Source organism: Cervus elaphus, chromosome 18, assembly GCF_910594005.1.
Source record: "Cervus elaphus chromosome 18, mCerEla1.1, whole genome shotgun sequence".
NCBI classification, from domain to species: domain Eukaryota; kingdom Metazoa; phylum Chordata; class Mammalia; order Artiodactyla; family Cervidae; genus Cervus; species Cervus elaphus.
In genome coordinates this window covers 64,971,013-64,984,444 of record NC_057832.1, presented here as the reverse complement: position 1 = coordinate 64,984,444, position 13,432 = coordinate 64,971,013, and the positions used below count along the sequence as shown (strand labels likewise).

At 37.5% G+C, this 13,432-nt stretch overlaps 1 protein-coding gene across 4 annotated transcripts in view; it reads right to left on the bottom strand.

The window, feature by feature from the left end:
* IMMP2L (inner mitochondrial membrane peptidase subunit 2) overlaps positions 1-13,432 on the bottom strand; it is a 941,241-nt gene that overhangs the window by 857,634 nt on the left and 70,175 nt on the right. For all 4 annotated transcript variants that reach the window (XM_043872109.1, XM_043872107.1, XM_043872108.1 and 1 more), the window contains one exon: positions 7,069-7,172. In XM_043872109.1, coding sequence (XP_043728044.1) covers positions 7,069-7,172 — 104 coding nt within the window. The remainder of the gene's footprint in view (positions 1-7,068; positions 7,173-13,432) is intronic.

Genomic DNA, 13,432 nt, shown 5'->3' with positions numbered 1-13,432 from the left:
AAGTGAGGTAAGTCAGAGAAAGACAAATATATGATACCACTTTCATGTGGAATCTAAAAATAATACAAATGAATCCACAGACGAAACAGAAGCAGACTTATAGACACAGAAAACAAACTTATGGTTACCAAAGGGGGGAAAGAGGTAAAAAAGAATAAATCTGGAACTTCGGATCGACAGATACAAACTGCTACATATAAAATAGATAAGCAAAAAAAAATGTACTGTATAGCACAAGGAACTATATTCAGTATCTTATAATAGCCTATAGTGGAAAATAATCTGAAAATATATATTTACATATAAAACTGATCATTGTGCTGTACACTGGAACCTAATGTTGTAAATCAACTATACTTCAATAAGTAAATATTTTTTTAAAAAAACAAAGAGACTTCAGTCCTACAAGAAAAAAAAATAATAAACTATATTGGATACTTTTCTCTCTTTGTAAATTACATGTCTTTTTTCCTTTGTCTCTGAACCTCATCATCCCAACACTCACCAACATAGTATTTACCTCTCTTTTGGAGTCTACTGTACTTCATAGCAACTACATTAGTATTTTTCCACTTCAGACTTTAGGATCTCATCTTAGTTCATCCTTACATGAGACACCATAGACACACTCCAGGAAAGCAACAGGTACAATAGAAAAAGATTTAGACAGAGCATTTGTCCATTTAAAATGTAATGTGTCATAGCAGCACTGTTTATAATAGCCAGAACATGGAAGCAACCTAGATGACCACCAGCAGACAAATGGATAAGAAAGCTGTGGTACATATACACCATGGAATATTACTCAGCCATTAAAAAGAATTCATTTGAATCAGTTCTAATGAGATGGATAAAACTGGAGCCCATTATACAGAGTGAAGTAAGCCAGAAAGAAAAACACCAATACAGTATACTAGCGCATATATATGGAATTTAGAAAGATGGTAACGATAACCCTATACGCAAGACAGAAAAAGAGACACAGATGTATAGAACAGACTTTTTGACTATATGGGAGAAGGCAAGGGTGGGATGATCTGAGAGAACGGCATCAAAACATATATATTATCAAGGGTAAAACCCTTGATCACCGGCCCAGGTTGGATGCATGAGACAAGTGCTCAGGGCTGGTGCACTGGGATGACCCAGAGGGATGGGATGGGGAGGGAGGCAGGAGAGGGGATCGGGATGGGGAACACATGTAACTCCATGGCTGATTCATGTCAATGTATGGCAAAAACCACTACAATATTGTAAAGTAATTAGCCTCCAACTAATAAAAATAAATGGAAAAAAAAAAACGTAATGTGTGTCACATAGGTAATTTCAAATTTTCTACTAGCTACATTAAAAAAAGGAAAAAGAAACAGGTGAAGTTAATTTCAATAATATATTTTATTTGACTGAATATATCCAAAATATGTCTTTCCCAGTGGTTCAGTGCTAAAGAACCCACCTGCCAAGTGCAGGTGATGCAAGAGACTCAGGTTCAAACTCTGAGTTGGGACGATCCCCTGGAGAAGGAAATGACAACCCATTCCAATATTCTTGCCTGGAAAATCCCATGGACAGAGGAGCCTGGCGGGCTGCAGCCCATGGGGTCGCAAAGACGTGGACATGACTGAGCACACAAGCAGTTGGCACACAAACACTGTCATGTTAACAAGCAGCAGCCACGTTACGTAACAAGCGCACAGTGGCAGCAGTAAGGAAGGCAGAGCGCCGAAGAATTGGTGCCTTTGAACTGTGGTGCTGGAAGGGACGCCCGAGAGTCCCTGGGACTGCAAGGAGATCCAACCAGTCCATCTAAAGGGAAATCAACCCTGAATATTCATTGGAAGGACTGATGCTGAAACTGAAACTCCAGTATTTTGGTCATCTAATGCTGACTCATTAGAAAAGTCCCTGATGCTGGGAAAGATTGAGGACAGAAGAAGAGGGTGTCAGAGGATGAGATGGCTGGATGGCATCACCAACGCAACAGACATGAACTTGGGCAAACTTTGGGAGATGGTGAGGGAGAGAGAGGCCTGGTGCATTGCAGCCCATGGGGTCACAGAGTGGGACACTCCTGGGCAACTGAATAACAAAAGCCACATTTAACAGCTCAGTAGCCACATATGCATACTATATGAAGCAATACAGGTTTAAATGGACCTGAATTCAAATTCTGGCTCTGCCATTTACTTGCTAAATCTTAGTTTTACCACTTTATGTCTGATAGATTTAGTGTATACAGAAGTAGAAATATAATGATTACATATGAAACATATAATATTATAAACCAAAGTTACCTAAATAAAAAGTACATTAAAAAATAAATTAATAATGTCTACTGCTGCTGCTGCTACTAAGTCGCTTCAGTCATGTCCGACTCTGTGCGACCCCATAGACGCAGCCCACCAGGCTCCACCGTCCCTGGGATTCTCCAGGCAAGAACGCTGGAGTGGGTTGCCATTTCCTTCTCCAATGCATGAAAGTGAAAAGTGAAAGTGAAGTCACTCAGTCGTGTCTGACTCTTCGCGACCCCATGGACCGCAGCCTACCAGGCTCCTCTGCCCATAGGATTTTCCAGGCAAGAGTACTGGAGTGGGGTGCCATTGCCTTCTCCAATAATGTCTACTACCCACAAAAATAATAATAACTATTTCCTGATACTGTTATGAGAATTAAAATGGCAACCCAAAGCACTTAGTGTAATGCCTGACATACAGCAGTGTGCATTAAAGGAGAATTCGCTCACCCTCACCTTCTACTGTAGAAGTGAATGCTGCCATCTGTCACCTAGCCTTAGTTTCTTCCCTTCTACCCCTACTACAAACTGTAGCCTTCCCCACCTGCACAGGCCTCCCTCCTTACTTCCTAGCATCTAAAGAATCATCTGTGTGGACTTATAGAAGCCATGGGATCTATTAGTCAGGACACAAATATGTGGTTGCAAGAACCTGAAAAGCTCTGTGCCTGACCATTTCCATCTCCTCCCACCCTGTCTCATCCACCTTCCCACTGTTACCACTGCGGCAGCCTCCCCAGCAACTGCCATCAACAGCACCACCTCCTCACTGGAGACAGACTGACCCTCACACATTCAAAGGGATCATTCCCCAAAACATCTGGCCAGGACCCTTCAAAAGTGTCAAGCTTAAAAAAGACAAAGAGTGACCAAGGAACTGTTGCAGATTAGAAGAGACTAGAGAGACAAGAAAAATAAAAACAAAATACAGGATCCTGGGTAGGAGTTTGGCCTAGAAAGAGGACATTAGTGGGAACACTAGTGAAATTTAAATAAGGTCTGTAGACTAGTTAACAGTATTGTATCAATGTCAATTTCCCAGTCTCCATAATTAGACTATGGTTGTGTATGATGTTAATATTTGGAGGGTATAAGAAGAATAAGGTTTGAGAAGCTAATGTATAACATGGTGATGATAGTTAATAAATTGTGTTATATAACTGAAATTCACCAACAGTAGAACTTAAATGTTCTCTCTCTCTCTCTAGCTTATGCCCAACCCCCTCCCCACGCCCCCCACGTACAAAATGTAAATAGATGATGGGTGAGTTAATTAACTTGATGAGGGAAATTCTTTCACAATGTGTACATATATCAATTCATCCCAGTATACACTTTAAATATCTTACAATTTTGTCAATTTTATCTTAATAAAATTTAAAAAAATAAATAAGGGGATATGCGGGAACTCCCTGTACTATTTTTACAATCTTTAAGTCAATAATATCTCAAAGTGAAAAGTTAAAACACTCTTAAACGTGATTATTTGAAACTTTATTATGAAGGAAACTCTGTCCCAATGGTTCTGTTAATTGATATATCATTATAAAATAGTGCTACTTATGTTAAGTGTATGGCAGTAAGGCCATCACACAGGTTAATGAAAAGTCAATTCCGAGGTATAGAAAATCCACCTTAATCACCACTTTTAGTCTGCAAATCCACCAAGAGAGTATGATGTCTCCTCCATACACTCAGTAACACTGAGGACTCAATGACAGCAAATAATGTTTTGTGTGATGTTATTAAACAAAGACACTTTTCAATTTAACATTACTGAATAACGTGCTTAAACAGTTGCTGCCCTGCTACAGTCTTTTACAGAAAGAAAGTGACAGGAAAAGAGAAGGAAGAGATGCAAAGAAGCATATTTCAGTACGTACCCTTCCCTCACCCAGACCTTCCTTGCATTAGGGAATAGCGTTGGTCAATAAACTCTGAACGAAACAGAAGGGACAGTCTGCTCTGCTACATACTGTCTTACTGTAACATGAATTAGTTCATAGGCAGCTGGTGAGAAAGAATGGAGAAAGAAGTCGATATAAAGCAGAAGCTTCACTGGTTCACATCTGATTTTCTCCCAAAATCATTAATGTTATCTCATTAATAGCAGTTGAAGGCTGAGTATACTAAAGGCAGCAAGCTAAGAAGGAATCAGTATTATACATTCAACTTTTTCCTAGAAAGCTTACTGCAAGTTTAACCGGGATCTTTGTTTAAAAAATAAAAATTTACAACAAATAAAATAACACAAAACAATGAGCTGAACATCCATCTCTGGGATTAGTACATTTTGTACAAAGCCTGCAATCTTTTCTCTACTTGCAAATTCTGATAATAATAACTCTGGCCCTTGAAAACATAGATAGCCTCAAACCTTCCTTATATCTTCTTCCATCAAGCTATCTTCACCTTTATTGTTTTAAGTAAATCCAACATCTACTGCAGTGTTTATTTATTAGAAACTTCAGATGTCTTTTAAATAGTGCTATTGGAATTATTGTTATTTTCATTGGTGTTCTGGTTATGAAGATGCATAAGCCCTAGTAATTTAAGAATGAATTTGCAAACCACAAAGTTTGCCAGAAAGGCATATATAATATTATAGTAGAAATGCTGCATTTCCACATACTCTGAATACATAAAATGCTGTCCAGGAATGATTTAAAATATAAGCTGTCACACTACTTTGTTACCAAAGATTACTTATGTATCAATAAAATGCATAATTAACATCAATTTGTTATCTTTGTATTTTATATTTAGCCATAAATTCAAAATTTAGTCATGTGTTTCTGTATTAGTCACACATTTCTTATATTGACAGGATATTCTAATGTAAGGACATGTGTCCAGAAAGCATTTTTGCTCATAAAACTAAAAAGATACTTTAAACAGTGTCTTTTATTAGTATTGCATCATACTAAAGAAGTATAAGTCTGGTTGTTCATCAAAAGAAAGCAACAGTTACTGCTTGATGATTATTTGTTGTTAAATAATATGATACCAATCACTAAGCATTTTTATATGTAAATAGCTCCTACTAACAACAAGCATTATGAAAGAAAATTTGTGTTATTTATACCTGACAGAGATACATCACATGGTTAACTCATTTAAAATACAGTTCAACTGAAGTAGCTATCATTTAGTATGGCAACAACAATTTGAATATACTATTTTTGAAATTAATTTATATAATAAATATCAATCACTTTAATATTTACATAAAGGGATAACACTCTCTTTTTTTAATATAATCTAGGATATGCTAGGGTACCGTTTTGGATCCATGCAAACCTGGATTTTAAGGAGCCCTTTTTCCTCCCCAATTACCTATTCAAATTCATTTGGTTAAAGATAGTCAGCATGTTTCTCACAGAAAAAATATACCGCACAATAGTCTGCTTATAAGGTGACCTCTTTCACTTGGGTGGGTATCCTCTCCATCACAGACTAAGTGAGGATGTAACCTTGTCAAACCAAAAGCGAAAGAATAATGAGCACACGACAGGCTAACCCAGCATGGGAAGGTTGTTAGGAGGTTGCAGAAACAGTTCCCTGAATGACAAAGTAAAAGGATACTCTGAAGAGTAGTAATATTAAAGAAAGCACTCAAGAATATGAGAAGCATTAATCCCCATCCTTGGATGTCTGCCATACAAAACTCCACTCAAATTTATTTCATTAGTTACTGACCAGGTTTAGTTAATATGTTTTCAAATAAATCTTAGTAGAACAGGCTTGACTGAGACACATTTAGAAAACATCTCTTTCCACAAAGCAGTAACCAAAGGTAAGTAAGAACAAGTAGATAACGTTTTACTTTTACCAATTATAAATTATCACCCAAAAATAAACAATTATTCTAATTCAAGAATCATACTTAGAAGTTGGCAGTCTTCACCAAACAGTAGGATTTTACTATCATTAAAACAAATAACAGTAACTACTACATTAATTGCTTCCCCAATGCACTAACTGGCATAACAGGGAATCATATTAAAACATTTGTATAAGTAGCTGAAAACAGTAGAAATTAGGCAAGTTCTGTAGCAGTCTTCTCAGTGTAAATTTACTTTTAAAATAAACAAACAAATCTCAAGTCTAAATCATTCAAACATTAGGAATATCATTGTGTCAGTCATGTACATTTTGACATTCCTTCTCTACACTAAGATTGGAATGAAATTCTTCTTCCTGACCAGTCGTAATGCTTTAACAGAGAAACAGTGCCACCTTTTGGTCCCAAACAAAAGCCTCCAGTCTACCATCTTCCAAACTTCCTTTTTTCAGTTAAATTACTGATATATATATACATATATATATATGTATATATATGCCACTGAATTTCATGTCACATTTACAATGGTCTAGAAATATTTTGTAGCTACACAGCTAATAAAGCATGAGAGTAACATACAAGTTGCTTCCAAAATGCAATATTTCAAAATAACTCAAATACCAGATACATGTACCTTAGATCATCAATATAATAATTTCCAATCAATATTTCACTAAACACATTTTGCCAAAACCAAGTATGTCAATCAATGGATAAATTTTAAGTATAATAGGAAAAAATCTTCTTTCATAGTATTGTTACATTTCAAAATAGATTTTGAAAAATGTATTACATTTTAAGTGAACCTATTTAGTAACTGACTGTATGGTCATTACATTAAATATTATATAAAAAACATGGAATTACTAGCTAAATCAGATCATTATAAATCGTCTCCTATAGGAATATAGTATGTTTCTGATTTACTCACACTAATGACACAACGTCACCACGTTGTACTTCAAAATTCCTCACTTTCCAGTGGTTCAAAAGCACCACATCAGATGACTGGCTGCCCCCAGGATTCAAAGAAGGCTAAAAAGTAAGAAGAAAGAGACACATCTGTCATTTGTAATTTTCAATCTTCATGGTTCCTTGCACTTCATAGCTGTAGTGCAGTGCAATAAAACATTTCTAACACAGTAGCTTTCAATAAATTGCTGTTCTAAAATAACTGCAAATGATGAGTTTTCAAAAAGGCTCATTGGGATTGTTCACAGGTAACCAGGAAAAAAAAAATTACCTATACTCATTTCAAAGGAAAATGTGCTAGATGGTCAACTCTTTACTAAACTCCCATAAAGAGGCATGGAAAATCGTAAGAAGAAAAGAAAAAAGTGAATCAAGACTCCCCATAGAATATTCAGATAGGACCTAATTCCATAGTAAGTACATGTGATTGCTCCATTTGGAGAGAAGAAACAACCTCAAATCAACCAGGAAAATACCACAGGAAGCACTAAAGAGACCAGAAGTAGCAAGTGATGAAATAATCTTGGAAAATATGGGAATTTCCCACTTTGATCTCTCTTTTCTCCAGAGAGCTTCCAGGAAGGGTCCTGGCTTCAGCTTAAGCCTAGTTAGCAGCCTTCACCCTAGGATTTAGACAAGTCTAGATATGCCTAAAGACCAATGGGGCAGACACTGAGAAATATTTTCTGTTAGAGTTTATCTGATGGTCAGGAATCATCTAGGCATAAGAAACTGATTAAGGAACCATAAAGTCAATACATCTGTCACCTGGACAGAACTGCTGAAAAAGTCAATGGATATCAAGTCTGAAACTTGATGGAAGAATAAGAAAAAGTAGAAGAGCTTTTTCACCACTGACTCTCCAGGGTCTCTGAGAACGTCATTGGTCTAAAAGAGCAATTGCTGTGGTGGTGGGGAAGGTGCTAAACCACAACGGAAGCTCCCCCCATTCACAGACGGTGGGGTGGCAGCAAGAGGAGACAGAGCCACAGAAAGCAGGGCAGCAGCGAGCAAAACAATACACGCCCAAAAATACACTGTCCCTGGAGCAGTAGTGACATGGTGATGGTTTAATCACTCAGTCGTGTCTGACTCTTGTGACCCACGAACTGTAACCTGCCAGTCTCTGTCTCCGAGATTTCCCAGGCAAGAATTCTGGAGTGGGTTGCCATTTCCTTCTCCAGGGGATCTTCTCAACACAGGCATCAAACTCCTGCATTGCAGGAGGCTTCTTTGCAGACTGAGCCACCAGGGAAGTCCCAGTAGTGACATACTCTTTTAAAGATTCCTGGAACTGCTCGTAGATTTTCTAAAAAGCAGGTGTGGACAAAGGCGTAGAAATGTTGTGTGGGGGCTATTATTATGGCTTTATTTTTGACTCCCCAGATTTTTTGTGACCAAAAACTTATTGGTTATCCTTGGGGATCTCAAACACTCTTAAAGCGTCTGCAACTCCTTTATGTGATAATGCCTAAACATCTCTAACTTTAGTTTTGAATTCCCTGATAATCCTCACTTGACTATCTGACATAAAATTCAATACTATTAAATGGAATTTATCATCATTTCCCAGCATAAAAGTTTTTTCCCTTTTCTTATATCCTACTCACTATTTCCCTAGACAACCAACTTAAAATCTTACCCTTTTACTTCATATCCAACCAGTCACCAAGCTAAAGGGATTTTTTTTTTCATAATGTCTTTCACTTAAGACCTATTTTGTCTATTCTTTCTTCTATCATCATATTTCAAGCACCAATCACCATATAACCCTTCACTGTTGTTTAATTGCCAAGTCATGTCCAACTCTTTTGTAACCCCATGGACTGTAGTCCACCAGACTCCTCTGTCTGTGGGATTTGGCAGGCAAGAATACTGGAGTGGGTAGCTGTGTACCTATACTAATCAGTCTCTCACCTCCAACTCAAAAGTGAATGATTCTATTTCTTTCCAGCTCTAAGATTCTGAGAAACTTACTTTGCTATACTTTGTTAAAGTATAACTTTGTTATACTTCAATTTCCTTACTAGTAAAATGGTGATATTTAGTAACTTTTCCCTAATTAGTAATTAAATAATAATAATATCCAATACTCACCAAGTGCTTACCATGTGCCAGACATTGTTCTAAGGGCTTAACAAATACTTACTTACTTGGTGAGATCATGCATTTAAAGTGCTTAGAATAGTTCTTGACGCCTAGTTAAGCTCTCAATAACTTTTATTAGTGATATAACTAAATCACAATTTTAATTAGAGGTAGTTTTGTACCCTTACCCCAGGTTCTTCATCCAGCTTTATCTCTAATAGGAAACAGAGCTGCCGTGGCAGGACAAATCCAAGGGGCATTTTTGGGCCATGGTGCTAGGAAATGGAGCTTCTGGAGCCACTCAGTCAAGTTAGGCTAAAAGCCAGGCTTCCATATGGGGTTTATTCTCTCTCATCCATATTTCTTATTCATACTTTCTCTTTCTTCCTCTCCATCTCTACCCTTCAGTTCATTATCTTGCAAGCCCTTTCCCCTTATTTCTTTGTATTTTCCCTCCTTACATTACTGATGTGGTAAAGGTGGCCTGGGGGAAAGCAACTGTACAATGAAAAGGAAAATCTACTTCCCACGGCACTTTCACTGGGTCCATTTCTTTTCCTTGCCATCAGAGAAGTGAAGAACAAAAGTGATTTAATTATTTCCAACTGTTCTTCCTTAGTCTCTTTTGTTTTTTTTTCAAAAGTTTGTGATTACAACTCATAATAAAGACATTTTATACTGTACCCAAAGTACAAATGCACATATCTGAACAAAACATCACAAAACAATAATCACCTTTACCACACATACCCTGATATCATAATTTCTATTCTCTCCTAATCCATGTTTTTAAAATCCTGTCTATAATCAATCATATTAATTTCCCATTCACTATTATTGATTTTGGTAGTGGTGGTTTAGTCGCTAAGTCATTATTGATTTTGCAACCTAATAATCGATTATAACCCACAGTGCTAACATCATAGATTTAGATGATTCTTCTTTAACTGTTATCCTATGAAGGTTGCTTTTGTCTAGAAGTCTACCTTCAGGTCTTTTATCTCTGTTTTAAATTATTTTCTTAGAAAATCTCATGAATATTCTAGGTGCAAACACCACCCATAGACCTATGACTCTTAAATGTGCAGTCCCAAACGACTTGCTCCTCTTCTACATGCAATCCATACCACTTCATACTACAACACTCAGAATGCAGTAATGTCATATTTATTTTCCTGCCTCACAACCAAGTAAGACGTATGTTTTACCCATTATTGTGTCCCTTAGTTAAATTTATACTCTACCCTCAACTGTATTTCTGAGATTCTAGAACATGATTCTAACTGGTTGTTCAGCATCAAATCTGATCAAGTCATTCTACTTAAAATCCTTTATAATAAGCTTCCCTGACTACCAACAAGACTGTCTTCAACATAAAAATCAACACACACATGACATGTAGGACCCTACCCATCCCTACTTATATTGTTCCTACAAGTGACACTCAATCACAAGCAGACTGTATGCACAAGTTACTTCCTCACACTCCCAAGACATCATGTTGTTCTTGTTCAGTTGCTAAGTCACGTCCAACTCTTTGTGACCCCATGGACTGCAGCACACCAGGCTTCCCTGTCCTTCACTATCTCCCAGAGTTTGCTCAAACTCATGTCCATAGAGTCAGTGATGCCATCCAACCATCTTATCCTCTGTCACCACCTTCTCTTCCTGCCTTCAGTCTTTCTCAGATCAAGGTCTTCTACAGTGAGTCAGCTCTTTGCATCAGGTGGCCAACGTATTGGAGCTTCAGCTTCAGCATGAGTCCTTTTAATGAACATTCAGAATTGATTTTCCTTAGGATTGACTGGTTTGATCTCCTTGCTGCCCACGGGACTCTCAAGAGTCTTCTCAAGCACAACACTTGGCAAGCATCAAATTGTCAATGCTCAGCCTTCTTTGTGGTCCAACTCTCACATTCATACTTGACTCATGGAAAAACCACAGCTTTGACTATATGGACCTTCGTTGGCAAAGTGATGTCACTACTTTTTAATATGCTGCCTAGGTTTGTCATAGCTTTCCTTTCAAGGAGCAAGTGTCTTAATCTCAAGGCTGCGGTCACCATCTGCAGTGATTTTGGAGTCCAAGAAAATAAAGTTCACCACTGTTTCTACTTTTCCCCCATCTATTTGCCATGAAATGATGGGAGCAGATGCCATGATCTTAGTTTTTTTAATGTTCCATTGTAGGCCAGCTTTTTCACTCTCCTCTTTCACCTTCATCAAGAGGCTCTTTAGTTCCTCTTCACTTTCTACCATTAGAGTTGTATCATCTGCATATCTGAGGCTGTTGATATTTCTCCTGACAATCTTGATTCCAGTTTGTGATTCATCCAGCCTGGCATTTTGCATCATGTACTCTGAATATAGGTTAAATAAGCAGAGTGACAATATACGGCCCTGATTTTCTCAATTTTTAACCAGTCCTCTGTTCCATGTAAGGTTCTAACTGTTGCCTCTTGACCTGCATAGAGGTTTCTGAGGAGACAGGTAAGGTGGTCTGGTATTCCCATCTTTTTATGAATTCCCCAGTTTGTTGTGATCCACATAGTCAAAGGCTTTCACATAGTCAATGAAGCAGAAGTAGATTTTTTTTTAATTCCTTTCCTTTTACTATGATCCAACAGATGTTGGCAATTTGGTCTCTGGTTTCTCTGCCATTTCTAAATCCAGTTTGTATATCTGGAAGTTCTTGGTTCACATACTGTTGAAGCCTAGCTTGAAGGATTTTGAGCATTACCTTGCTAGCATGTAAATGAGTACAATTGTGTGGTAGTTTGAACATTCTTTGGCATTGTCTTTCTTTGGAATTGGAATGAAAACTGACTTTTTCCAGTCCTGTGACCACTGCTGAGTTTTCCAAATTTGTTGACATACTGAGTACAGTGCTTTAATAGTATCATCTTTTAGGATTTGAAATAATTCACTGGAATTCCATCACCTCCACTAGCTTTGTTCGTAGTAATGCTTCCTAAGGCCCACTTGACTTTGCATTCTGGCTCTAGATGAGTGTTACAGTGACTACACCATCATGGTTATCCAAGTCATTAAGACCTTTTTCATATATTTCTTCTGTGTATTCTTGCTACCTCTTCTTAGTATCTTCTGCTTGTTAGATTTCTTACGACTTCTGTCCTTTATTGTGCCCATCTTTGTTCCCTTGGTATCTCCAATTTTCTTGAAGAGATCTCTGGTCTTTGTCATTCTATTGTTTTCCTCAATTTCTCTGCATTGTTCACTTAAGGTTTTCTTATATCTCCTTGCTATTCTCTGGAACTCTGCATTCAGCTGAGTGTATCTTTTCTTGTCTCCTTTGTCTTTGGCTTCTCTTCGTTTCTCAGCTATTTTTAAGGCCTCCTCAGACAACCACTTTGCCTTCTTGCATTTCTTTTTCTTTGGGGTGGTTTTGGTCACTGCCTCCTTTGCAGTGTTATGAACCTCTATCCATAGGTCTTCATCCACAGTTCCCAAGGCATTATATAAGCAAAATTTTTAACTGAAATGTTTCCCTCTTTCCCCTTCCCACCATTTAACTCATTCTTCAAAAAAACACTTGAATTCTGTGAGGCAATCTCCGAGGAATTCTTTCACATGACTCCTCACCTCTCCTCCTCATTCCCATCTTCAGTCTCCATTAGATAAACAAATGTCCCCAAGTTCCTCATCAAGACCTGTGACTCTTACTATCATAGAGGGTTTTTTAATATTAATTTATTCAGCTGCATCAGGTCTTACTTATGGCATGTGGGATCCTTTTAGTTGAAGCATGCAAGATCTTTAGCTATGGCTTGGGAACTTTTGGTTCCCAAGAGTTATATGGATCTAGTTCCCCAGTAGATGGATCTAGTTCCCTGACCAGAGAGCAAACCTGAGATCCTACATTGGGAGCTCAGAGTCTTCACCACTGGACCACCAAGGATGCCCAATTATAGCGGTTTTAAGCATTTTTATAATTATCTGATTGGCTCTCTTTCCAGGAAAATAAAAGCATTTTAAGAAGAGATTAGTTCTAAGTCTGTGTTTTTGATACCTAGGCAAGTACGGATATTAATACATTTTAATGAAAAGAATTTTTTTAAATAAACTAATGAAATTTCCAAAGACTTTACAAATTAATATCCCCAATACAGAGCCCTTTTTCCATCTTAGACCCAAAGTCTACTTCTACATTACCTTCCTTAGTAAACAGTGTCAAAATTCACCCAATCCCCTATTCCAGAAAATCTTGTCATTCTG